Source organism: Strigops habroptila, chromosome 9, assembly GCF_004027225.2.
Source record: "Strigops habroptila isolate Jane chromosome 9, bStrHab1.2.pri, whole genome shotgun sequence".
Lineage (NCBI taxonomy): Eukaryota > Metazoa > Chordata > Aves > Psittaciformes > Psittacidae > Strigops > Strigops habroptila.
In genome coordinates this window covers 23785906-23811472 of record NC_044285.2, presented here as the reverse complement: position 1 = coordinate 23811472, position 25567 = coordinate 23785906, and the positions used below count along the sequence as shown (strand labels likewise).

The 25567-nt window shown below is 57.5% G+C and overlaps 2 protein-coding genes across 5 annotated transcripts; both read left to right on the top strand.

Moving 5' to 3' along the window:
* The first annotated feature begins 118 nt into the window (after positions 1-118).
* LOC115612505 (ras-related GTP-binding protein A) lies at positions 119-12262 on the top strand. Its single transcript, XM_030496800.2, has 10 exons — positions 119-351; positions 794-827; positions 2525-2624; positions 3559-3625; positions 4325-4547; positions 6665-6760; positions 7595-7717; positions 9856-9947; positions 10779-10894; positions 11635-12262. The coding sequence occupies exons 2-10, from the start codon at positions 801-803 to the stop codon at positions 11730-11732; spliced, it is 942 nt and encodes a 313-aa protein (XP_030352660.1). The 5' UTR covers positions 119-351; positions 794-800; the 3' UTR covers positions 11733-12262.
* A 2460-nt stretch (positions 12263-14722) lies between these two features.
* On the top strand, positions 14723-21274 carry KLF8 (Kruppel like factor 8). Of its 4 annotated transcripts, none has more exons than XM_030496796.1 (5): positions 14723-14812; positions 17597-18149; positions 18902-19028; positions 19136-19269; positions 20259-21274. In XM_030496796.1, exons 1-5 carry the CDS (start codon positions 14786-14788, stop codon positions 20438-20440), a joined length of 1023 nt encoding a protein of 340 aa, XP_030352656.1. In that variant the 5' UTR covers positions 14723-14785; the 3' UTR covers positions 20441-21274. The 4 variants fall into 4 exon arrangements, with proteins under 4 accessions (XP_030352656.1, XP_030352657.1, XP_030352659.1 ...); XM_030496797.1 differs by having other exon boundaries at positions 14750-14812; positions 18926-19028; XM_030496799.1 differs by lacking the exon at positions 14723-14812 and adding an exon at positions 16621-16715 and having other exon boundaries at positions 18926-19028.
* The last annotated feature ends 4293 nt before the right edge of the window (positions 21275-25567 follow it).

The following is a 25567-nucleotide window of genomic DNA, read 5'->3' as shown; positions in this document are numbered from 1 at the left end:
GCGGCGCTGCCCGCACACAAGATGGCGGCGGCCGCTTCGCTGCCGCCCCTTTCCCGCCTTCCTGCTTGGCCCCGCCCAACCTCGGAGCTGCATCACGTGACGGGGGGGTGCGCGGGAGAGGGCGGGGCTGAGTGCTCACGTGACTGGCGGCGGCCGCCGAGCGCTGGTGTCTCGTGAGCGGCGCCGGGGGGTCCCGCAGCGCCGCGGGCGGCAGCGGGCGAGGCCCCGGCGGGGCGGCGGCTCCACGCGAGGCCGAGGCTTTGCGGCCTACCCCGGAGCTCCGGCGGGCACCCCCGCCACCGCCCGCGGGCACCGCCGAGCCGCACCGGGAGGCGCCTGTCGCGGATAGAGGTAGCGGGGGGGTGGCGGCGGCGGCGGCGGGGCCTGGCGGAGCCCGGGGGCGGGGGGTGAAGCCGCTGTCGGGGCCGGTGCCGCCGCGGTCGCGGGTCGCTCGTTGCGGGCTCCGGGGGGCTGCGGGCCCGGCCGCTGCGTGCGGGGAGAGCCGGGGCGGGCGGCGGCCGCGCGGGGTCCCGCCGAGGCCTGCTCGGCCGCGCAGGGACGGGGGCGCCGCTCGGCAGGGGCCTGCTGGAGGGATCTCCGCCGGAGGGAGGCCGGTGCCAGCGCTTCTCCCGGCAGCTGCGGCCGGAGCTGCCGAGTGCCCGGTGGGGCGGAGGCCGGGGGGGTGCCGGTGCGGGAGCGCTTCCCCTTTTGCGCCCTCTGCCCTCCCGGGTGGGATGCGGAGGTTGAAGGGGAGCCTGGGGGCAGCAGCGGTCTCAGGTGTGTTCTCTTGCAGGTGGGTGATGCCAAGCACAGCCATGAAGAAAAAGGTAAGAGCCGAAAGGAGGATCCTCTGCAGTTGGGTTTTTCCTTCCCTGTATTTGCTAATGTCACTGTGTGCTTGCACCATATCCTGGGGTGTGCTTTGGTGCCTGTTAAGACCCCCAGAGTCACAGATGCATCCTGTGCTTGAAGCCACTGAAACCAGGTTGGAGTTTGTTCGCTGGCGCAGCTCACAGTAGTAGCTGCTGTGTGAGTGTTCGTGGCTCCTGTGACAGAACCCTCTCTTGTGCCTCCTGCAGCGTGAGGGGAGAGGAGACCCTCAAACAGGGAGACCCTCCTGAAGCACTTGTGTGGGGGCCCGTAGCTCGGTGTATCTCTGGGGGTTTGCTCCCAGAGGCTGGCAGGTGTGTCCGGACCAGCCTGGCTCCCCCAGGACAGCCCTTGTCACTGCATTGGGCGTGTGCGCAGCGGCACAGGGATAACCTGTGCAACAGGATGGGCTGATTCTGCCCCTGCGGCCCTGAGGCTGTGGCCGCTGCTGATGTCCAGTGGGGAAGTGGAGCTGGTGCCTCCCCAGCTGGCCTCTGGCGCTGCTGTGGGCTGGGCAGGCCATGGGCTGGTTGTGCTCTGCTAAAGCGATCCTTGATGGTAGACGCAGAGCTACCAAAGGCTAGGTTCGCCTTTGTAACTGGAACTTGTTTAACAGCTGTGTCTGTGCTGCTGCCGCTGCTGGGGGGTCAGGTTGTATTTTTAGATCACACTGTGGAGTCTTTCCGTGTGTGACTGTCTCCCCTCTTCCCCCTCCAGTCACCCCCTTTGGCTGCCAAAGGTGCTACCTTGCCTCTGGCCCAATGATCTACAAACAGATCAAGGCCCAGGACGTTGCTTGGAGCAACCTGCTCTAGTGGAAGGTGTCCCTGCCCGTGGCAGGGGGTTGGAACTGGATGAGCTTTAAGGTCCCTCCAACCCAAACCAGTCTATGATTCCATGGCTGTGGAGTCAAGCGCTCCCCTGGATGACAGCCTGGTGCAATTTAATGGGGCTGTCCCATCTGCTGTTAACTTTTTGCTCATCTTCTGACACCTAAAACTTGAAATATAACATGTATTTTACTTCTGTCAGGGACGAGAAAACAAGTTATGTTGTGATAAGGAAAAGAGCATGATAAGGAGGGGAGTAATGGGTGGAGAATACCTGTGCTGGGTGGGCATGGGATTGCTTCCAGCCTCGTCTTACAGGCTTGAAATAAAGGTGTTCTCTCATCGTGGCAAAGACCTTTGCTGCCATCAGAACCATCAAGCCTTCCCCGGTGGTGCTGGTGCACTTGGGAGGCGTGTGGGTGCGAGGGGATGGGATGGGGGAGGCTGGAACAGCTCCTGCTCTCACCCAGTGCTGGTTCCCAGTCCTCTGCCAGGGTGCCGTGGGAAAAGGGGCTGCACCTCTGGGTGGTTGGGACCAGGAATGTGGAGCCTGGAAGGGCAGAGATTCCTGAGAGGGTGAGATCAGGAATGCAAACGGGGTGGAAGGGTTTATGGTCTGACCATGATTCGGTGGCCATGGAGAGCAAGGGTGTAAGGGTGTCTGTCTCTTGCTTTCCCAGCTACTCTTCTTGCTTCTTTCTTCTGATGTGTTCACATCTGAAATGTGTTTTGGTGGCTTCAGCAGCAAGATGTTCACCCCGAGGGAGCCAGGGAGGACTTGCTGCTCTGTAGTAGCTAATTCCTCTGTATTTTCGCCTTCCCAGGTGCTGCTGATGGGTAAAAGTGGGTCTGGGAAGACCAGCATGAGGTCCATTATCTTTGCAAACTACATCGCCAGGGACACGCGGCGCCTGGGTGCCACAAGTAAGAGTTCTCTTGTGTGAACAGCAAGTTCTCAGGGTGCAGACCCCCTTTGTTAAAGGGGAGAGGCTGTTCCCTGCAGCAGTCCCACCTCTCCTCTGCGCTGGAGTAGGTGGGTGCTCATCCTGCACACCTCACAGGAGCTTCGCCCTGAGTTAAGCTGAGGGTGGGTAGGGAGCTGGAGTGAAAGGGAACGCAGCTCTGGGTTCAGTTGTGCTGCTTTTTGGGTGAACTTTTATCCTTAACTCTCTTTTTTGACCAGGAGGCAGCCTTTGCTGCAGCTACACCTATTGAGAAGGAGTGTTCAGAGCATCATGTGTGTTGCAGAAGCTTCCCTGTTGTTGATCCAGCTGATCCCAGTGTAGCTGGAGCACGGTGGTGTCTCTACGTACCTGAGCTTGTGGCAGGATGAGGCACTTGGCTTATTTAGTGTCTTGTGCCCTTTTTTACCTGCAGAACTACTGATGTGAAAAAGCACGAAGTGATTCCTCTGAGACAGGGGTAGGAGTTGGCAGGATCTGATGCTCCTCGCTGGGAAGCACCGGTGAGGTGACCTGCAGTCCCTCTTTGCCATAGATCTGGCCTGTTCATAAAGTTCACATCCTCTGTGTTGCTGATTTACTGGTTTTAAGGCTCCTTTAAGGCCTTGCAGAGTGTGCTGGAACTCATGTCATTATTAAAACATCCCAAAGATCAGAGCACATGTTGCTAAAGGGGAACCTCCTGCTGTGCTTCTCCGAAGAGCAGTGTCTGGAGTAGGAAATAGAAAGGCTTGACTTACTCCAGTGCCTTCAGCTACAGGTTTACATCCAGCAGTGGTGTTTGGATGGGATTTTACAAGCTGTGGGCAGTGAGGAACAGCATTTGGGCTGCCCAAGGAGGTAGCTCTGAGCTGGGTTTGTGGTTCACTTGGTAAACTCCTGCTGTCTCTTTCCAGTTGACGTGGAGCACTCCCATGTTAGATTCCTAGGAAACCTGGTGTTAAACCTCTGGGACTGCGGAGGGTAGGTACTGTTTAATCTTCTGCCTTTGAAACCACTGGGGTTAGCTCTGGGGATGGGACAAACCAGAGGGATGTGTGTGCTGCTTGTGTGGAGGGAATAGAACAGCTTCATTTGTGCACTGTAGAACCGGTGTGGCAGCTCTGGAAGGATGGATGCCACATCTCAGGTTGTGTTTGAAGGTCACGCTGCCTCTTGAGCTATTCCTGATTAAAAGGTGCAGTGTGTAGGTCCATCCTTCCCTCGCTGCCTGCTCCTTCTGCTGGCAACAAGCCTGAGCCCTTCGCCTGGGCTTCTCCTGAGGTGGTGGGAGGTGAAGCTGGGTTCAGAATTTCCTCATCACCAGCTTGATCCAAATGGGTGCATGCTCAGAACTAAAACTTAACCTGCCAGAGGGGAGATTGAGATGAGCTCTGAGGCAGAAGCTCCTCCCTGTGAGGGTGCTGAGGCGCTGGCACAGGGTGCCCAGAGAAGCTGTGGCTGCCCCATCCCTGGCAGTGTTCAAGGCCAGGTTGGACACAGGGGCTTGGAGCAACCTGCTCTAGTGGAAGGTGTCCCTGCCTGTGGCAGGGAGATGGAACTGGATGAGCTTTAGGGTCCTTTCCAACCCAAACCAGTCTGGGATACGATGATTCCTGGCAATGCTAAGCTAGGCCTGGTTGCTCTAATGGCATTCTGCCTTGTTGCTCTGCTCCTTCTCAGACAGGACACCTTCATGGAGAACTACTTCACCAGCCAACGGGACAACATCTTCCGCAACGTGGAAGTCCTCATCTATGTCTTTGATGTGGAGAGCCGTGAGCTGGAGAAGGACATGCACTACTACCAGTCATGCTTGGAGGCAATCCTTCAGAACTCTCCCGATGCAAAGATCTTTTGTCTAGTGCACAAGATGGACTTGGTGCAGGAGGATCAGCGGGACTTGGTGAGAAGCTGGTAGTTGCCATAGAAATGCTTCCCAATAGAGCATCTTTGTGCTAATGCACGTTGTGATTTGATACTTCAAATCCAGCCCCACCAGTGCTGGTCTTGGAAGGGTTTCTCAGATGTTAAGAAGCATCAAAGCCCTCTAAGCTTTTTCTGCCTCTCGTGAATTTATGTCATCGCTATCTCTTGTGTATAGTGTGGTGGAGAACACAACTAATGACTTTTAGTGACAACTACCCTAGGCCTTTTCCTTTATAGCACTGATTCTGGTCCTTCCACCAGACCTTGGCTCCACAAGGGCAGTAGAACTGAAAGGAAGGTAGAACTAAAAGAGATCCAGCAACCTTGAACTCACTGTTCACTGTTTGGATGGCTTTGCAGATGGTAGTGACAGTGATGGTTGGCTTCTCTTTAGCTGTTGTTTTCAGCCCTGCATGGGCTCTGTTCTAAAGCATAACCAAAAAAACCCACCCAAAACCCTGCAAAAGAGTTGAAGCTCTCCCAGTTAACTGGAAGGTGGTTTCTGTCAGTGGGGTCTGTTCTCTGCTGAAAGCAAGCACAGCTCTGTGGGTTAGACAAGCACATCCCTGGCTGCTGGGCCACTGCCTGGCGTGCAGCAGGTTTGGAGACCCCTTTAGGCTTTTGTCTGAAGCAAGAAGTCCTGTGATTGCTGGTGAGTGTGTGCCTGGGTGGCTCAAAGGAGCCCTGTAGGTGCAACCACAGCCTGCCCTCCCTCACAGACACTCTTCCACATGCAGGCTGGTTTCGGATCACTCACACTGCCTGAGAGGGCTGATCCTCCACTTCCAGTTTTAGTTCTGCCTCCAGCTCAGTGCAGAAATAGCTCAGAGCTTGTTTGTGGGGTTGATTCAAGGAGCTTTTCCTCACTTCTCTCCAGGCTGAAGGATGAGCCTAAAATCTTCTGCCCTATCCAGGTTTGTTTTGGGACTAATGGGCAAATGCTGGTTTTACACAGTTGTACAGACTCCACCGAGGCCTTGAAGCAGGAGGTAGACAGAAGAGGGGCCTTGCTTCAGATACGCTTTTAATGCACACATTATACACATTGCACACACATCAAGGTCTGGTTTAAGGCACCTGCTACTCCGAAGAACATGCAAATAGTGGGCCAAATCACTGTGAATCTTACTGAAGCCTTTGATATCCCAGGACCTGCCTGGCAGGTGTTGGCTTACACAGCATTCCCTGGGGATTGGTTAATGTTCATTCATGTTCCTAAACACAGTGAGGTGCAGGTGGTGTTGTGCCTTCCCCTGCAGAGGCCCGTTGCTGGCTGCCCTGCTGCTCTATTAGCAGTCCTGGAGGAGCTGGCACAAGGTTCTCTGGTCTTTGCTGTTCCCCTGCTCCCCTTTTTTGCAGCCATAACCTCTAAGGGGAGAGTATGGGGTGAGGGGAGGAGGCTGTACGAGTACATACCTTGGAGGTGCTTGTATTCATAGAGTCCCAGAGTGGTTTGGGTTGAAGGGAGCTTAAAGCTCATCCAGTTCCAACCCCTGCCACGGGCAGGGACACCTTCCACTGGAGCAGGTTGCTCCAAGCCCCTGTGTCCAACCTGGCCTTGAACACTGCCAGGGATGGGGCAGCCACAGCTTCTCTGGGCACCCTGTGCCAGCGCCTCAGCACCCTCACAGGGAGGAGCTTCTGCCTCAGAGCTCATCTCAATCTCCCCTCTGGCAGGTTAAAGCCATTCCCCTTGTCCTGTCCCTACAGGCCCTTGTCCAAAGCCCCTCTCCCTATTGATGTTCTCTTCCTATCCTGTTCTCAGTGATGAAGCTTTTTGCCTGTGACCAGGGACTTGTCAAAACTTAGGTCCTTGGAGGTACTCGTGTGTCTGCTCCTGTTCCCACTCCACAACACCCATGGTTATTTCAGCTTTGAGTCCCACTCAGACCTATGGCAGGACAGCCACGCTCTGCCTGTCCCTGCTGCTCTGGAGGGGTTTCTCCAGCCTGGCCTGGCCAGCTCTGCTCTTGTCCTCTCTCCAGTGCTGTAGGTACTTGAGATGTTTGAAGTGCATGCTGCAAACGCAATACAGCAACCACACCAAAGGCAGGAATACCGACACTCAACTGCCAATCTCTTTTCTGTTCCCAGATTTTCAAAGAGCGTGAGGAGGACTTGAAACGCCTTTCCCGTCCCTTGGAATGTGTTTGTTTTAGAACTTCCATCTGGGATGAAACACTTTACAAGGTTTGTACAGCTTCCTCTCCACATCTGGCTGCCCCCTCTCCCACTTGAAAGCAAAGAGCATGAGGAAGGCGAGTGGTTAGTTGCTACTGGTTTGTTAATGACCATCCCTTTTAGTTCTGCCACCGCTGCTGGTGGAGGTTAGCTGTTGTAAATGGCATCAGAGCTTCCTGGCTTTAATTAGGACAAGTAAAACGCCACCACCTGTTGGAGTCATGGTGTCAGTATGTTAATACTGCTTAAACACTTTGCCTGGCTACTTTAGAACGAACTTCTGCATCTTTTAGTCATGTTTATCCAGCCTGGCTCCTGGGGGGAAGCGTGTGGCCAGGCACTGGCACAGACCTGGGTCAGGAGGTGGCAGTGAGGTGAGCTGAGCATAGAGGCTCTGAGTCTGAATGAGGACAGATGCCTGTTACAGCATCCCCTGTCCCATCTGGCTTGTTCCTGACTCACTGGGTGAGATGAGAGCTTTCTGTTTGGAGCTGCCAAGGATCCCTCTGCATGCTGACCTTGCTCAAGATCAACAGAAACTCTGGCAACCTGAGCAGGTTGATCTGGAGCAGTAGAAGGAAACATTGACAGCTTAAAATTAGAAGGATTGAAGCCTGTTTAATAGTATTCTAGTTTCTCTGTGGCTGATGTGGAGAAGAACTTGGCCTAGAGAAGAGTTTACTCAGGTCTGGGATACCCCTGGTGGTTTCCACTGTGGTAGAGACACATAGATATGGAGATGGGAGAAGCTCCTCAGCCTTGCCTAGGTATCAGCACCCAGAACTGGTTTGGAGCAGAGAAATGCTAACTCAGCCCTTATGTTGTGTCTTTCTTCATTGACAGGCTTGGTCCAGTATAGTCTATCAGCTGATTCCCAATGTCCAGCAGCTGGAAATGAACCTGAGGAACTTTGCTCAGATCATCGAGGCAGACGAAGTGCTTCTGTTTGAGAGAGCCACGTTCCTGGTGAATACAACAGCTCTGCCCAGCCTGGGACAGGGGTCCCGGGTGGATGGTGCTGTGGTGGCAATAGCCCACAGAGAGGAGGCAGCACCGGGTGGCAGGAGGCCTCAATCCACACCTCGTGACATTGAAAGTAGCTGACGTGGCTTCATGGCTCCAGGGACCTTCCAAAACTTGTGGCAGTTTTGCTGAGGGCTTGATCAGCATTTCCCTCTCTCAGGCCATGAGAGGGTTTCATATCCCCATTCTGTTGCTGGCTGTGGGACTTCCTTGAGAATTCCTTTCTGCACAGGGCAAGAACCTTCTTTACCTTCAAAAAAGCCTTGTCAGGCTTTTAAACTGGTCTTGATTGCTTTTTTCTTCTTTTCTTCTTTGTCTGATCTCTACAAACCCAGAGTATGGATGGTTGATCACAAGCGATGGCTTTACAACAGCTTTCAAAGTTACCAGTGCACGGTAACTGCTTCCAACCTGTTGTATCTGCAAGGTAAAACGTGTTGGTTAAACCCACCGTTGCTGCGTGTCTGTCCATACTCTTGGTTTCTGGATGGGTCTCTTCAGACTCACACAAACCTCTTGCTGACCTGAAGGAATGGGTTTGATGTGTTGATTTTCGAGTGCTTTCCTGCTGACCAAATGTCTGGTTTTGAAGTAATGGAGGGACTGTGGAGAAGGATCCATTGTTTTGCTCACTTCTTAAACTACCAGAAGTAAACCCCCACCATTTGTGGCAAGTTCTGCTTTTTGGCCTTTTGCAGATAATAAGTGGTTCCACCCTGGAGTATGTAGCAGTACTTAAAGTACCTTTTTTACTGGAAAGGAATAATCTTTGCTACAAAAACTCGGTGCTGATTTCAGTGTCGTGGTGACTTTTAAAATACTCTTCTTTTCAGTGTTTCTTTCATATATTTAAGCTTCCCTCAGGACTCTCTTCTCCTGAAATGAAATCTTCCTCTGAAATTGTATTCAAATCACAGTAACAGAAAACCCCATCTGGGAAGATCAGGAACAAACCTGCATCCAGGGAAGGCTTTGGTTTAACTGCAGCCCTTGAACTAAGCCTGTACCAGTATGAATAACTGAGCAGGTTTAAAACAATAGGGAGTACATCATCATTGAAGGGTGTTCTAAGGGAAAATAACAACCCCAAAACTTGGTTCTCACAAGGCTGTTAAACGTGACTCCATAGGAAGAAGAGTAAGAGTTTAACATCCTTGTGTGAGGGCGTCTGACACTTACAGCAGCTGTTTGTTTCATGATTCTTAAGAGCGTAAAGCACACAGCATAAGCTTTTAAAATACTCCTTTTTGGTTCGCTGTGGGAATGAAGATGGTGGAACTGGCACTGTGTGCCATTGCCCTTGTGCAGTAATGCAGATCTCAGCCCATTAGCTGATGAGGATGAGGAGTTGTAGGGTACCAGCTTGGTGGAAGTGGCCCTGGAGATGCAGCTATGGATCATCTGCAAGGATTCCAAAACAGTTGAGATCCTCTGGATCCTGGCAGCCAGGCCCCAAGGTCTGTGTGTTGCTGCTGGATTGCTGTGTGTGAGGAAGAGGAGGGAACTGATGTGGATGCAGGCAGCTTAGCGCAGGCTTGGTCTGGGTCTGAACTGATGAAAGGGAGCTCCTGAGGAAACCAGCTGTCTTCATTCTGCTTCTCTTGGGGAGGAGCAGCGTGTGAGCATCCTGCCTGTTGCAGAATGGGAATTTCTCAGGTTCACTCCTTGGGAATCTGCAGCACAATAGACTTGGGAAGGAAAAGCTATTCCAGCATTGGTGAAGTGTCTGATTCTCCTACTTGAGGTGATGGTCTGGCATTTCCTCCTCTCTCCTTGCACCTTTTCTTTGAATCAAGATTTAAACTGCTGCTGGGTTGGAGTACTCAGACCCCAAATGGGCAATCGTGTCTCTTGCATATCTTACATACTTGCATCTGCCTGTGAAAGGCTTCCTGATGATTGTGTTACTGAGCTTGTTTCACCATGAAAGCACCATCAGCCTTGCTGCAAACAGGTTCCAAGATTGAATCAGCCAAAGGCAAAGGGAATCTCTGTCCCGGTCAGCACCCGCTTCCCATAAAAGCCTGAGGAACTGAAAGGAATCCCTCACTAATTCCGTGCTCTCTCCTTCTGCCTTCCAGGTCATCTCTCACTATCAATGCAAAGAGCAACGGGATGTCCACAGGTTTGAGAAAATCAGCAACATAATAAAGCAATTCAAGCTGAGCTGCAGGTGAGCGGGGTGAGGCATCGGGTGGGGGAGATGCCTCAGCAGGTACTGCAGCATTCTCCGGGCAAGCAGAGGCTCTCCACACTGAGACAAGCTCTGTGAGATGCTGCAGTTAAATTGCACCGTGCTTCAGCACCGAGTTAGTTGTTGTCTTTTGTGACTTCCTCCTGTGCTGATAGTTGAAAGAGGTTTGGTTGGAAACCCGTTTTCTTCCAGGCAAGGGAGGGAGGTTCCAGGACTGAAGTGATAAACTGGTGATAGTCAGGTTGAGAGCTTTTGTGGTGCTGGTTTGGGAGGAGGAGTTTTGCAGACGCTGTTTATTGATGTTTTGACTGGACAAGTGGGAAGTCTCTTGGCTTTTGAACCTCTTCCAGGTCCCACAGGCTCTTGGTAGTGTCTGCAAGCGCTTGGAGCCTGAGTGGGATGGAGGAGTGCCCCTGTGGCTATCGGAGCTGTCTGCAGATGTTTCAGTGTTCAGCTGCCCTTGTGCATGGCTGAGCTGTCACATGCATGGGGCAAGTGACATTGACTCTGGGGACACAGCAGCCTCTGTGGGGTTGTGTATCTTGAGCTACCTTCACCGTTCCATGTGCAAACCACTTGAGATTGATTTCTCAGCCTAAAGTAGAGAGTATTTTTGTTAAGAGAATAAAACCCAACAACAAAACTCGTGGTCACACCTGGTGTCTCCTGCCAAGTGGGACTCAAATACTTCTTTGTTACCAGCAGCTCAAATAAAGGCATGTTTGTTGTGTGGGCACCAAAGCTGTTGGAGCAATGCTATGGTCACTTACTCTGGTTTTCCCTTTCTGTCTCTTTTGCCTCCCCTCTTAGTAAGCTGGCAGCTTCTTTCCAGAGCATGGAGGTCAGGAACTCTAACTTTGCTGCTTTCATTGACATCTTTACATCAAATACATACGTGATGGTGGTTATGTCAGACCCTTCCATACGTAAGTTGAAGCAAAGATCCAGCCCTTGGCCTGTGAGTGTTTGCAGGGACTAAAAGCTAAATGAGTCTGGTTTAAACTGTGTTTCCCTTGGAAAACAGCAAACACTGGGCAGAGAACCTGATTGGAATGAAAAGATAGGGAGGGATCCGAGCAGGGGGTGGCTAAAAAGTGACCGCAGAAGGCAAGAGACGTGTGCCTGGAGAGCCGAGCTGTGTGTTACTGCGAGCGGAGGGAACCGCTCGAACAGATGTGACCTGATTTAGTAGCTCGTGTCTAATAACCTATTTTGGGCTGTTCTCCTCTGGCAGCCCCGGTGATGTTTGGAGAGGAAGCAGAGCTGGATCGTGTTGGAGCTCTTGCTCTCGCTGCCTGGATGGTCTTGGTGGGCCAATGCCTCTAATTATAGCAGCATCTATTTATCTTAAGGAAGAAGCTGCGGGCGGCAGCGCCAGCCCTTGGGGGCATGAAGGGACTGTTTAACTGCTCACACAGCTCCAGCTGAAACTGCTCCTGGGAGGGTTTGGGGTGCTTAAGAGACACTGTGTGGTGGACACTGTGTGGCTGACACTGTGCTCCAGCCCCCTGTCATGGGCAGGGACACCTTCCACTAGACCAGGATGCTCCAAGCCCCGCAGGCTTTGAGGAGTGGGGTTAAAACAAGAGAGTTCGGGGATGGGGATGTTGCTTACTCACATCCCTTCTAACTTGTTCCTATCTCCCCTGTCCCTTTTCCGCCCTAGCCTCTGCGGCCACGCTCATCAACATCCGCAATGCCAGAAAACACTTTGAGAAGCTGGAGAGAGTGGACGGACCAAAGCACAGCCTGCTCATGCGCTGAGCCCGGGCCCTGGCACACGGGCTCCTGGGGGGAGAAGAGATGAATTGGAACTACTTATTTTCTAGGAGAATCTAACAACGTGGGTGTGTGTCGGGTTTGAGATGAGTTGTGCTGCTTTGTTCTTGCTCCTTCTGATGGTGGACACTAGGCTGGAAACACTGCGGACCTTCCAAAGAGACTTCCCTGGCATGTGTGGGGTTGGGAAGCAGGAGGGACAGGGGACGTGCTCCTGGTTGGCACCGTGCTCATGGCAGAGCTGGTTCAGCTGTTTGGCTCCTGGGTGTAAGTGACAGGAATGGAACAATCCCTGTTCTATTCGGTGGGTCTAGAAAACGTTTATAAATTTCTCCTTGTCTTCAAGTCATGAGAATAAATTTTTGCTACCAGGGATTTCGGATCCGAGAGCTTTGGAAAGTGGGATTTCTTCCTTCTGAAACCCTGGCAGGCTGATGTGCAGTAACTGCGTTTCCCATTGTCAGACTCAAGGCCAGTCCTGAGTTTCATTTAAGATAACATGTTTGGCACATCAATTCTTGACATTCCTGTCTTATTTTATTCATGGTTTTGTTGCGTGCATTACCACTGAGCACAGGCGCTGTGTGTTAGGGGAACCTGTGGCTTGCAGGGGGGGAGCTGATGCTGTCAGCATCTCTCTTCCTGATTTTTCTCCTCTGTTCCTGCATCAAACAACTATGTAAAAGGGAGGGGTGGCTCTGAGCCTGGCTCCTCTCTGTGTTCTCCAAATGGTGCTTTCCCCCTCGATCCCTGCACACAGACGTGCTGGGAGGGGGAATCAGTAGATGTGCTGGCGCTCTGTTGGACCTGGGGAGTGATGCCCCATCCCTGGCAGTGTTCAAGGCCAGGTTGGACACAGGAGCTTGGAGCAACCTGCTCTAGTGGAAGGTGTCCCTGCCCGGGGCAGGGGATTGGGACTGGATGAGCTTTAAGGTCCTTTCAACACAAACCAGTCTGGGATCTCTATCAATGAATCAGCTGTTTGAGCTGCTGGAGGGCTGGTGAATGGGTTGGAGCTACAGCAGAGGGTTTCCCTTTGTCTTCAGCGTTTGCACATGGAATACAGTGCTGGTCCTGTTGTGGGAGCAGCAAATCTCATCCACAGTCACTTCTGTCTGATGCTGGGGTGGAACAAGCCCAAATGTGGCCATGGTTTCCTCTTGTGGCTGCTGCCCCAGCACTTGGACAAGGTCAGTGACTTGATGGAGAAACTTCGTTGCTTTCTGCACCCAAACCCTGCCCTGGTGTTGCTGAGTGGACCAAGAGGATGTGTTGCTTCTGATCCATGTTGTTGGAGCCTCGGGATCATCACCCCCAAAGGATTACCAGGAAGGGCTCTACCTGCAGGAGAGGGACAGTTTTTGTGGCTTAAGAACAGCAGAACATGGTTTATGGCCACAGTTCCAGCACAGGTTGAAGCACCTTCTGCTGAGAGAATGTTCCCACAGGAGGCAGCTGTTCCTAACAGAGAACAGTGGGAAATGCTGCCCCATTCCCATGGATACCAAGAGCTGATGCTGGGTTTCCTCAGTGCATGAACTTTACCGTGTGAAAGTGGGATAATGACAAAAGGGGGGGGGGACTAAAGTTGATGCCTGCTCCAGGTGTTGCTCTTACAAACAGACTTGCACACATCTGGCCTTAACTGAACTGCACAATCTTGAGGAGAGGGCAGGAGTCCATCCTTTCCCATCAGGACTTGACCTTGGAACTAGCAGAAACTCCATGTCACCTGTCATTAAGATACTGAACCAATTTATAGAACCACAGCCTGGTTTGGGTTGAAGGGACCTTAAAGCTCATCCAGCTCCAACCCCTGCCACGGGCAGGGACACCTTCCACTAGAGCAGGTTGCTCCAAGCCCCTGTGTCCAACCTGGCCTTGAGCACTGCTGTTCATTCACCCTCACAGTGACCCTTCCTGCGTCCACACTTGGCCCGGTGCAGGGAGCAGGAAGGAAATGGCTGGAGAATCCATGAGCAGAGAGAGGTGTGGGGCTGACATGGCCACGGCGAGCAGGACCTGCAACCCCCTGGCCCCGGGGAGCTCTGAGGGGAGCAGGGCCAGGGGGGAAGCTCTTCCCTGTGAGGGTGCTGAGGCGCTGGCACAGGGTGCCCAGAGGAGCTGTGGCTGCCCCATCCCTGGCAGTGTTCTGCCCATGGAGGTAATGGGGGAGCCCCATGACCTGCACCCTGCACAGCAGCACCCCAAGGACCCCCCCTCCTCATATTTGGGGGGGTCTCTGTTTGCGGGGGGGTGTATTTTGGGGGATCCTGGTGATTTATGAGTGTGTGTGGGGCTGTTTGGGGGATCCCTGGCTTTGTGTGGGGGTATTGGGGAGCTCTTGAGGCTTGCCGGGGCCCTGTTCCCCCCACAGGAGGGACCCCCAATGGGTGTTCTGGGAGAGGGGGCTCTGGAGAGCCCAGGTGTTTTTGGGGGGGGGTTACATGGGTAGGAGGGGGCTCAGGCCCACCCCATGAAAACATCCCCCACTACCATGGACCACGTCCACCTCCTGCACCTATGGGTGCTCTGTGGGGGAGGGGTTGGGGGTGCTGTGTGCCTCTGGGGATGAAGAGGGGGGGCTGAGATGTGTCCCCCCCTTCCCATCACCCGTGGAGGGGGGTGCATGACCACAGTGGGGGGGTTCAGCCCCTTCTCCCCCCCTTTATTACTGTCATGAGTTCTCCAGGTCTCAGCAGTGTGCCCCACATCCCCCCCATCCCCAATTTGGGGGGGGGGGGTGTGCGCGACGGTATCAATCTGGGTACCAACCCCCTTCAACCCCTGTATCTGTTTCCATGGCAACACCCGTCTGCGGGTGGGGGGGTGAGGGGGGGGCTGGGTGTGAGGAGCCGCCCATTGGCTGCTGATGATGTCACCCTATTTTTGGGGTGGGGGTGGGGTGACCCCACCCATTTTTGGGGTGGGGGAGGGGAGCTCCGCCCTGCGTGGCCCCGCCCCTTCCTGGTCCCCGCCCGTTCAGTGGGGGGGCCCCGCCCGGCACCGCCCTGGCGCGGGGCAGCGGCGGCTGCGGGATGCACCCGGAGGAGGCGCGGGGGACGGTGAGTGCCGGGGGGGGGCACACACCGCGGGGGGGGGGGGGGGCGCTCCCACGGTGCGTGGGTTCTTAAAAGGGCAATGCCCGCGGGGGGGGTGGGGAAGCGTAAAGCCCGGGGCGGGGGAGGCGAGGAGGGGGTGGGAACCGCCTCCTCACCCCCCCCCCCCCCGCACCGGGACTATGTGTGTTCCCCCCCCCGCGCAATGGTCGCTTCCGGGGTGGGCCCCACCGCGCTCTTGGGAGGTCACAAGGGGGGAGGGCGGGGGGGGGGGGGCGACGTCGCGGCGCGCCCCGCCCCGCCCTTCCCTCCCCCCCGCTCCACTTCCCACGCCCTTTGCTCTTAAAGGGCCAGACCCCCCCCATCCCTAAATCCACCCCCCCCTATTCCCGGTTCATTCACACGCGGGGAGGAAATCCCTCCGGGAGCGCGGGATACCGGTGGGGTGTAAACCCCCCCCCCCCAACCCACCACACACACCCAGGGGTGGGGGCAATGAGCCCCCCGGGGGGGGGCACAAGGACCATGCAGGAGGTTTTCCCACGGCTTGACCCCCCCATCGTCAAGGTCACGCCATGGTTTGGGGGTGCCCCCATGAGGTGTTATAGGGTGCGAAAGGGGGCGTCGTTATTTATATCCCCGGGGGGGTGTGTAGTATAAAGGGGGTGTAGCGGCCTCTCAGCCCCCCCCCCCGCCTGGGTGGGGTTTGGGTGCGTCCGGGCTGAGCACGGGGGAATTCATGTCACTGACGAAAGCCCCACAGGGTGCGGAGGGGGGCGAGGCTGGATTTGGGGGGGCTGCGAGGCCACTGGCCCCCCCCCACCACTGACACATCTCACACACCCTCAGCCCTATAGGGCTTTGGGGTGCCGGGATCCCCCCAAAGTGGTGGTTGAGGGGGGGTAAATCGCCCTTTTGGGGGGCTCCCCCCCCCGCCCCAAAATGGGCCTGGTTGGAGTGCGGGGTCCTGGGGGGGGCTGTTGTGTGCCCATCAGGGGGTGTCCCCGCGGGGGTACCTCAGTGTGGGGTGTGTTTGGGGGGCCCTGGCTGAGAGTGGGGTGTTGGGGGGGGTCTCTATTTGTAAGAGGGATGTTTTGGGGGGTCCTGGTGATTTTTGAGTGTGGGGGGGTGCGTTTTGGGGGTCCTTGGCTTTGTGCGGGGGCACTGGGGGGGCTCTTGGCTGGGATCGGGGCTGTTTGGGGGGTGTGTCCTTTGCTCAGTGCGTTTTGGGGGGTCCCCATTTGAATATGTGGGTACCGGGGGGTGTCCCTCGTGATACGTATGTGTGGGGTGTGTTTGGAGGGTCTCTGGTTGCGTGTGGGGGTCTTGGGGACCCCTGTCTAACAGTGGGGGTGTTTGGGGGGTCCCTATTTGTAAAGGGGGCATTTTGGGGGTCCTGGTGATTTATGAGTGTGGGGGGGCGCGTTTTTGGAGCTGTTAGCTTTATGAGGAGGTATTGGGAGTTCTCTTTGAGAGCAGGGCTGTTTGGGGGCTCCCCATTGCTCCATGTATTTGGGGGGTCCCCATTTGAATATGCGTGTACTGGGTTGGGCGCTATCTGCCTCTTGGGGGGGTACCTGCCTTTGTGCATGGGCACTGGGGGGGTCTCTTGTCTGAGACCGGCGCTGTCGGGGGGTGCCCTTTACTCCGTGTATTTGGGGGGTCCCCATTTGAACACGCGGGTTTTGGGGGTGCCGCTGTCTGGGAGGGGGGTGGTGTGTGTGCGCGGTGCTCCCTGTCCCGGTGCGGTGCGGGGTGGGGCTCCCCCCGCGCAGGGCGGGTGTCCGTGTGTGCAGGGCGTGTGCGCTGGGTGTGCCCGGGGAGGGGCCGGGCGGGCCGCGCGGTGCCGCCGACACTGAGCGCGGGGGGCTCCGCGGGGCCGGTCGGGGTTCGCTCGGTGCGGGCGCAGGTACGGGCCGGGAGGGGAGAGGGGGGGACGGGACCTTCGGGGGGTGGAGGGGGGGGCAGCGTTATTTCGGGGGTGCGGGAACGAGGCGGTGCGGGGGGGGGGTGTCTGACCCGGGGGCACCCCATGGAGCGGCGGCACCGCGGGGGGGGGGGTGTGTGCGGGGCCGTGCAGGGGTTGGGGTGCGGGGTGCCCCCGGTGCGTCCCGCAGGGGGGGCCCCCCGCCACGCTGCGCGGCAGGGCCCCTTTAAGGAGCTCCACCCCGGGCCGAGCCAGGGTGGGGCCGCGGGGCCCTTCACACCTCTCGGACCGGGAGCATGGTCCTGCCCCGGGATGGGGGGGGGGGGGAAGGGTGAGCACCGGGCCCCCCCCCGCGCGGTGGGTGCTCTCCCCGTCTATACACCGGGTGAAGCGGGGGGGGGGTGGTGTGTAATGGGTGTCGCGGCCCCTTTAAGGCGCGGGGGAGGGAGGGGAGCGTGGTGGGGCCGCCGCCGCCCCGCGGGGGACACGCCCCCTCCCTCCCTGCCCCGCCCCGCCCGGCCCGGAGGGGAGGGGAGGGGAGGGGAGGGGCGGGGGCGCGCGCGCGCGGGGCGGGAGGGGCGGGGCCGCGCGCGGTGGCGGCACCACAAAGGCTCGCGCGGGGGGGTGGGGGAGGCGGAGCTTGCGTTTTCCCGCCTTCGGCTCGCGCCGCGGCCGTCGTGAGGGGAGCGGGCGCCGCCATTGCTGTCCCCCGCCGCCGTTACCGCCACCGCCATGGCCGGCCCCGCCGCCGCCCGCGGCTCCTCTGAGCCGGGTGGGAGCCCTCCGAGGCGGCCGCTGTTCCCTCGCCCGCCGTGCCTCGGTTTTCCTGGCAACTCACCCGCTGCGTGGTTCTCTTCCCACAGGGCCGAGGGAGGACGACGTCCGCCATGAGTTCGTCGGCGCTGCTGGCCGAGGGCCCCCTCGACCCGCCGGTGCTGCTGGCCGACATCAAGACGGAGCCCCCTGAGGAGCTGCTGGCCAGCGACTGCGGCCAGCCCCAGGCGGAGCCTGTGGATCTCTCCCTCAACAAGTCCAAGGTGGCGGCAGCGGCCACCGCGGCCCCCCCGCCGCCACCTCCCGTCTCGGTGCAGTCGTCCCCGTTGCTGGTGGCTCCTCCGCTCCCCACTCCTGCCACCGTCTCCATCTCCCCCTCCGGCCTCAGCTCCACCTCGGCCATCCCGGCGGTCCTATCGCCTGGCTCCATCCTGGCCTCCACGCAGGGCAGCGGTGGGCAGCAGATCCTGCACGTCATCCACACTATCCCCTCTGTCAACCTGCCCAGCAAGATGGGCAACCTGCAGACCATCCCTGTGGTGGTGCAGTCCCTCCCCGTTGTCTACACCACCATGCCCACCGATGGGGTCACTGCCATTACCGTGCCCCTCATCGGGGGGGATGGCAAGAACGCTGGGTCTGGTAAGCACGTGTGGGGGGAAGCCTAAACCTTTGGGAATCATGGATTGGTTTGTGTTGGAAGGGAGCTTAAAGCCCATCCAGCTCCAACCCCCTGCCCTGGGCAGGGACACCTTCCACTAGAGCAGGTTGCTCCAAGCCCCTGTGTCCAACCTGGCCTTGAACACTGCCAGGGATGGGGCAGCCACAGCTTCTCTGGGGTGAGGGAGGGGGTGTCCCACCTCCTGGAGCAGCACCCCTGAAGGGGGTCTGATTTTTCCCTCACCCGTATCTGTCACCTCCACCCAGAGCCCCCCCAGGGCCCTCAGCCCCCACCCTGTACCCCGAAAGGATCAAGGGGAGGGCAGGGGACACACAGGGCATGGCACTGCCTGCCACCCGTCCCGCTGCTGGCAGCCTGCCTGCCCTTCCCACTGCCTGCCCGCTGCCAGCGGCTCTGGTTTCAGTTCAGCTGCTTCCCCATGCACCCCCTATTCCCTTCCACAGCACATTCCCAGCTTCCCACCTTATCTGGGGTTGGGGGGGGACACACCTGGCTTTCCCCTCCCAAGCGCAGGAGCAGGCAGCCAAAAGAGGTGCCCCCCAGTATCTCTGTGCCCCATGGCACGGGTGGCTTCTCCATCTCCCTAGCTTGTTTTTTGTGGGGGAACAGCATGTGGGGTGCTGCGGGAGGGGAGGGGAGGTTATTGTGGTGCAGGGGGGTGTTTTTATTGTCTGCTCACAGCCTCACCCCCTCCCTCCTTGTTTCTCAATAGCTTTTCTTTCCCACCCCCCACCAGTGAAAATTGACCCGGGCTCCATGTATCCCATGGACGTGAATAGCGACAGTGAGGACAGCGCCTCCGAGAGCGGCCCAGCCCCTTTCCAGGACCTCCAGAGAGAGTGAGTCCCCTGTCTGTGTGCTCCCCACACTGTTCCCCCCCTTCCCAGGCACCCCAAGGGGTCCATGGGTGCTGGGGCTGTGCCTCCATCCCTCCCTCCTCCCGCAGGCCAGCAGCGCGGGCGCAGCGAGCAGAGTCCCCTGACCTGAAGAAGCGACGCATCCACCAGTGTGACTTCGAGGGCTGCAATAAGGTCTACACCAAAAGCTCCCACCTCAAAGCTCACCGGCGGATACACACAGGTAGGGGACAGCACCATACACACGCCTGCCTGGCAGGGTCAGGATCAGTGCCCCTGGCTCCCTGTGAGCTGGGGGTATCCAGGGAGGGGTTGGGAGGGCAATTGTGGTCCATCTCTGGGGTTAGGGGGGATCTTTAGGGGTGCTGCCAAGGGCTTGGGGGGCAGCTTGCAGGCTCAGGAGTTTTTAGGGATGCTGGTACCTTCTGCCAGTGGCTGGGGGGGGTCCTCTGTGGGCTTGAGGAGGCCCTTTGTGGATGCGGGCACATTTTGCCAGGGACTCGCAAGGCCCTTTGGGGGCTCAAGGGGGCCCTTTTTGGGTACTGGCACCCTCTCACAGTGACTGAGGAGGGCACTTTGGGGCTGCTGGCACCCCCTGCCAGGGGGTTTGTGGAAGCCCTTTGGGGGCACTCTGGGACCACAGCAGGTCTTGGGGGGCACTTGGGCTCTGTGCTGACCCTTTCGGGGTGCTGGGACCCAAGGCCATGCCTCGGGGACTGTCTTGCCCCCCCACCCCCTGGTCTGGTTATGGGGCTCTCCCTTGGGTGACACTGCTGGGACTCCCCCCTCCTTGCCACCATTCCCCAGCACCCTGGGGTCTCTCTGCCTGGGGGTTGCTCCCAGTGCCCCCAACGTGTGTTCAGCACCCCCTAGGACCCCAGGCTCTGCCATGGGGTGCCACTGTGGCTGGTGCCTGCGAGGACGGCAGGGTGCTGCTGCTACAGTCGCGTGGGGGTGCCACCATCAGCCCCGTGGTGCGATGAGGTGATGCCGCAGGGGGGTGTATGGGGTGTGCACCCCATAGCACCGCCCCTGCTGTCGCTGGCGGCGCGGGCGCGGCGCGGTTACACCGAAAGCAGCACTCGCACAGCCGGTGGCGCCAGTGAACCGCGCTGGGCCAGCAGCGAGGCCGCGGCGGGGATGCCGAGGGGTTTGCCTGGCCCCGGGGGTCATTCCTGCCGCGCTGAGCTTGTCTCTGCTTCCCCGGCGCAGGCGAGAAGCCCTACAAATGTACCTGGGAAGGATGCACCTGGAAGTTCGCCCGCTCCGACGAGCTGACCCGGCACTTCCGCAAGCACACGGGCATCAAACCCTTCCGCTGCTCGGACTGCGACCGCAGCTTCTCCCGCTCCGACCACCTCGCCCTGCATCGCCGGCGGCACATCATGATGTGAGGAGCCCTCGTCCCTGGGGCTGGGACTGGGGGAACAGTGGTGGAAAATGGGGGTACATCCCCCCCTGCTCCTCTGTGTGCGGTGGAATGACTGCGGGAGCAGAGAGGCCAAGCTCTGCCTGGTGGAGAGCGAACCGTGGCCGCTCCAGGAGCCCCACTGGCACGAGATGCACGATGGTGGCTTCCACACTGATCCTCCTCTTCCTCCCGTGCTCCCGTTTCTTTTTCCTGGGCTTCTCCTCCCCCCACACGATGTCCAGAGGCTCCTCTTCAGCTCCTCACCCAGGATTCACCCAGCAGCTGCCTCCAGACCTGCACATTGGCCTCTTCAAGCTTCTTGCCCACTTCCACCTCATGTTCTCACTGTTCCCTGCCCTTCCCCCTATCCCTTTGGGGAAAACCTGGAAGCCATGGCAAGGACAGAGATGAGGGCTCTGCCATCGCCCTTATGCAGTAGCCTCTTTCCTGGAAGTTGCTGCGTTTCCATTCCCAGCCGCTGTGTGTCCCTGTCTCAGCGGGAGAAGGGACCTGGCACGTCACCTCTCTGCATCCCTTGGCATGTGCTGGGCTTCACTGGAGTGCCCAGGGACGCATAGGAACAGAAAGAGCACGAAGTGGGGAGGAAAATCCACCACAACAACCCAACATCACCCCCCAAATGAGACCACCACCACCAAACACAAAGGGAAACTTTGCGGAACGTGGAACTGTGATTTTGTGGAGTTTTAAAGGGGGTGGGATGGGGGGAGCTGCAGCTGCAGCACTTGGGTTTTTTTGGAAGACTATGGGACACTTGAACCATTTCTAAGTTAAAAAGGCAGACTGTGGCCACACACTTTGCTTTTTAATTGTAATTCTTATTTCTGTGGGGTGCCCCTTCCCCAGTTTCATCCCCGCCCAGTCTGGGAGGGTGTCAGCATTCAGGGTTGGCGCCTTGGGACATCTGGGTGGTGGGAAGGGTGCTGGGGGGCCATGAACCCCCTCTGTCAACCAAGCACGTCTGGGGCTGCTTGGGGCGGGGGGAGCTTCTCTTTGAGCCTGTGCCTTTGGCTTGGGGGGTGCTGGGCTGCTTGGGAGGGAGGGGCAGAGACCCGTGGCCCCTGCAAAGGACTCTGATGGATGCTTGGGAAACGTGTCTGCTTTCCGCCTTCCAGGAACGTTCCATGGGGCAGAGTTTGTCCCTGGTCTTGTGTCCCCAAGCCTTTTGGGGCTCAGCACAGCTGGAGGGTGAGTCCAGCTGTGGCTGGTCACAAGCAGTGTCCCCAGGGCTGGTTCTGGAATACGTTTATCAAGGCTGGATCGATGGGCCAAGGCCAGTTGAGGTTAAACAAAGTCAAGTGTTAGGTCCTTCACTTGAGTCACAACAATCCCACACAACGCTCCAGACTTAGGGAAGAGTGGCTGGAAAGCTGCTCATGGAAAAGGACCTGGGGGTGCTGATTGATGGAGCTGAACATGAGCCTGTGCCCAGGCAGCCAAGAAGCCACCAGCATCCTGGCCTGGCTCAACACCAGTGCGGCAGCAGGGCCAGGGCAGTGACTGTCACCCTGTGCTGGGCACTGGTGAGGCTGCACCTTGAATCCTGTGTTCAGTTCTGAGCCCCTCACTGCAAGAGAGACATTGAGGTGCTGGAGCGGGGCCAGAGGAGGGCACTGGAGCTGGTGCAGGGCCTGGAGCACAAGTGTGATGAGGAACGGCTGAGGGACCTGGGGGGGTTTAGTCTGGAGAAGAGAAGGCTCAGGGGGGACCTTATTGCTCTCTACAACTGCCTAACAGGAGGATGGAGCCAGGAGGGGAGTCAGCATCTTCTTCGAAGTAACAAGCAACAGGACAAGAGGAAACGGCCTCTGGTTGGAGGTTTAGGCTGGATATTGGGAAACATTTCTTCATGGAAAGGGTTGTCTGGCGCTGGAACAGGCTGCCCAGGGACGTGGCGGGGTCGCCATCCCTGGAGGTGTTTAACAGATGCGTAGACGTGGCGCTTGGTGATGTGGTTTAGTGGTGGCCTTGACAGGGCTGGGTCCATGTTGGACGTGATGATCTTGAAGGTCTTTTCCAATCTAAATGATTCTGTGGTCTCTGTGATCCCGTCCCACCACATGTCCCCTCTCTCAAAGCCATGCTCACCACAGCTTTGCCTGAGGCTACACTCTGTGTTCTTCCTTCACCTTCTGCAGCCCCAAATCCTCCTGGGAAAGCAAGAAACCGTGGGATTGGAGAAATCCCAAGGGAAAACCCTTAGAATTTGGGGTCAGCACTGCTGGTGGCCCCATAGGACCCCGCAGCTGGGGGCTCCACCCTCACCCCACTGTCCGAGCCCTGGGGCAGGTGTGTGTGTGTGTTTCTGTTTTCTATTTGGTTGTTAAACCCCAAACCCGGGATTTTAAACTCTTGAGCTGTGATATTTATACAAAACTGAGGTTTTTTTCTACACAGGAATAACACTGAAAGTAGCCGAGTTCCTCCGTGTGTGTCTTGCTTTGCCGCAGCCGTGGGGTAGGGAGAGGGACCGGGGCTTGGTGAGGACAGCAGGGTCCTCTCCTGCCTCCTCTGTGCCAGGAAGAGGGGCTGAGCTGGCCAAAATGATGGTTTCTTGGGCTGGTTTTCCCAGAAACTGAAGAGATTTCAGCGCTGTGGCAAAAAACATGGATTTTCCTTCCTTTTGAACATCTCCAGCACCATGGCCTGTGTTTGGCTTCAGCAGTGACCTGTGTGATGGAGGGGGCTCCCCTGAGGTGAGATTCCAAACCACCTCCCAGCCCCCTGAGGTGAGGAAGGGGATGACAATCCCCTCTGAGGTGGTGGTGAGGGGGTTGATGGCCCCACACAACACAGAGGCAGGGAGAGATGCTAAACCTCCTGAAATCCTGCTGTGGTTTCTGCTGTGATCCACTGGCTGAATGGCTTGTTAAAATGGTGTTTTAGAAGGCAAAAATGGCATTTCTGAAGGCAAGAAATGGCTTCTTAAAGGCAAAAATTACTTTTAAAGTGGCTCGGCTGAGTATTTCCCAAGTATCTGGGAGGAGATGATGGTTTTCCAGGGAGACACGTTGCTCCAAAGCTGCTGTGGAAGTGGCTAGAGCGGATGAGCTGCTTTGCTGCCGGCTGCTTCGGTTTGCCATTGGAGGAGCAACAAGAAGAGGCAAAAAGAAAACCCCCCCAAACAACCCAAGGTGATGGTGTTTGTTGGGTGAGGTTTTGGCCTTTGCAGATCCATCCCGGAGCTGTTTGTGCCTGAGCTGAATGAGAGCCCTGGGATGAGGCTGGAGCAGAGATCCAGGAATCCTCTCTCGCAGGTGCTGGAGTGCCGGGGTGCTGTTTCCACAGGGAAAGCACCTTCCTGTGAGTGAAAACCTTCTGGCAAAGGTGTCCTGGCAGCGCTCAGCTTTGGCTCCACAGTGTCCTGTGCTGGTTTTCTGTCCCAAGTTAACAAAGGGAACAAGGGAAGTTGGGTTTTCCCCTGTGGGAATGCTGGCAGTGACCAGTGCTGAGACCTGGCAGGGGAGAACTCGCTGCACTGATGGTGGAACACCTCCTGGTGGCACACAGCACCCGCGTGTCCCCGTGTCACCTCTCCCAGCCACCACTTTGTCTTACCCCAGACAGGAAACCTGCATCAGCAACTGGCATAGAACCACAGCCTGGGTGGAAGGGACCTTAAAGCTCATCCAGTTCCAACCCCCTGCAACCATCCCTCCTGCCGGCACTTGGCCTTGCCACCGCTGATGGGTGAGCTTGGGAAGCCCCTGGACCACCAGCCCCATGCTGCACCCCTTCATGGCCCTCATGCTCTGTCCGGTTCCGATTTCATCCCCTTCATCCTTTCTCCTGCTTCTAGGAGACCTTTAGGGCTGCTGGACCCCAGTATCCGCCGGTCCCTTGGCAGGGCACAGCCATACAGGTGGCAGGCAGGGATGAAGCCCCCAGGTTTTAGGAGCTGTGGGGTCGTGTGTGTTGGGGTCACGCAGGGCCCTGTGTCACACATGTGGCAGAGCGATATGAGTCCTCTCTCCAGCACGGGCATCGCTCTGTGGCTGAAGAAGAAGCTGAGGTACTGCTAGAGGGGCAGTGGGGTGCTAACCCCTCCCAGGGGCTGATACCATCACTCGGGAGGTTCAGGCCCTCACCCCACACCCCTCAGCCCATTTCAGCTCGGCCTCATCCCTCTCCTTGCTCCGGGGTCACCCGAGGTCCCTCTGGATGGTCTCTTGTCCCTGCCCTGCTCCCCTTGTGCCGGGCAGGGGGTGCCTGGGGCCTCCCGCCTGCTCCCGGCACTGCTCAGACTGGTTTAGCAAGTGGATGGGGCGGCTGCTCTGCCTTTGAAGGGCTCCCAGGAAGGGTTTGATGGCTGGAAACCTCCCGAGGAGCAGAAAGGGAAAGACACAAATAGGTGGTTTTGGGTTTCGGGAGGGGGGAGCAGGCCTGCTCCGGCAGCTTTGCAGACCTTTGTCTCCTGGAGGTGGTGGTGAAAGGGAAGCGGAGCGGGTGTCCCCCTTCCCTGCCCAGCACCAGGGCTGAGCCAGGAGCTCCTGGCACACATCTGGCGTGGCCTGGCCCCGGAGAGGCAGATTCAGAGGAGACTTGGGGATGTCCATCGTGGCACAGCGAGAGGTGGGTGCTCCAACCACCGCATCGGGGTGGATGGATGAGTCTGGGGGCTCAGCAGGGGGAGGAGAAGCTGCTGCAGGGGGACAGCAAAGGCTCAGCGACCCTTCCCCTGCCTCACGTGCCTGCTGCCACCTCCTTGGTGGGCCCTGGGCAGGGATGGGAGCAGGGATGTGGTGCTGGGGGGCTCCTGAGGGTCTCCTGAGGCCCAGCCCAGTGGTGGCTGGTGAGGTTTGAGGGTGGGTGTGAGCCCTGTGGGCTCCACTGGTGCTGCTGGGATGGTTTGGGAGGTGGGATCCAAGATGGATTTCCCACCCTGATCCAGGTCTCCTCAAAGCTCAGAGCCTTTCTTGCCTTTTAGCTTTCCATTGCAAAGAGGATGCTTCAGTTACAGCCCTTTGAAAGCCCCTTTCAGCTCCATCATGGACCCTCCTTCACCCTCTTCACCCCAAACCCCCTTCAGCATCTCGGTGCCAGCTTCCCCATGCAGAAGGGGACTCTGTACCCCAGGAACAACTGGTTG

What these genes read in the sequence shown, in the direction of transcription:
- LOC115612505 (XM_030496800.2), top strand. Translation starts at nt 801, where the DNA reads ATGCCAAGCACAGCCATGAAGAAAAAG. An exon ending in AACCTCTGGGACTGCGGAGG is followed by an intron (nt 3,626 to 4,324) that starts GTAGGTACTGTT and finishes GCTCCTTCTCAG; the next exon opens with ACAGGACACCTTCATGGAGA. An exon ending in GGGATGAAACACTTTACAAG is followed by an intron (nt 6,761 to 7,594) that starts GTTTGTACAGCT and finishes CTTCATTGACAG; the next exon opens with GCTTGGTCCAGTATAGTCTA.
- KLF8 (XM_030496796.1), top strand. Translation starts at nt 14,786, where the DNA reads ATGCACCCGGAGGAGGCGCGGGGGACG. An exon ending in TTCCAGGACCTCCAGAGAGA is followed by an intron (nt 19,029 to 19,135) that starts GTGAGTCCCCTG and finishes CTCCTCCCGCAG; the next exon opens with GCCAGCAGCGCGGGCGCAGC. An exon ending in TCACCGGCGGATACACACAG is followed by an intron (nt 19,270 to 20,258) that starts GTAGGGGACAGC and finishes TCCCCGGCGCAG; the next exon opens with GCGAGAAGCCCTACAAATGT.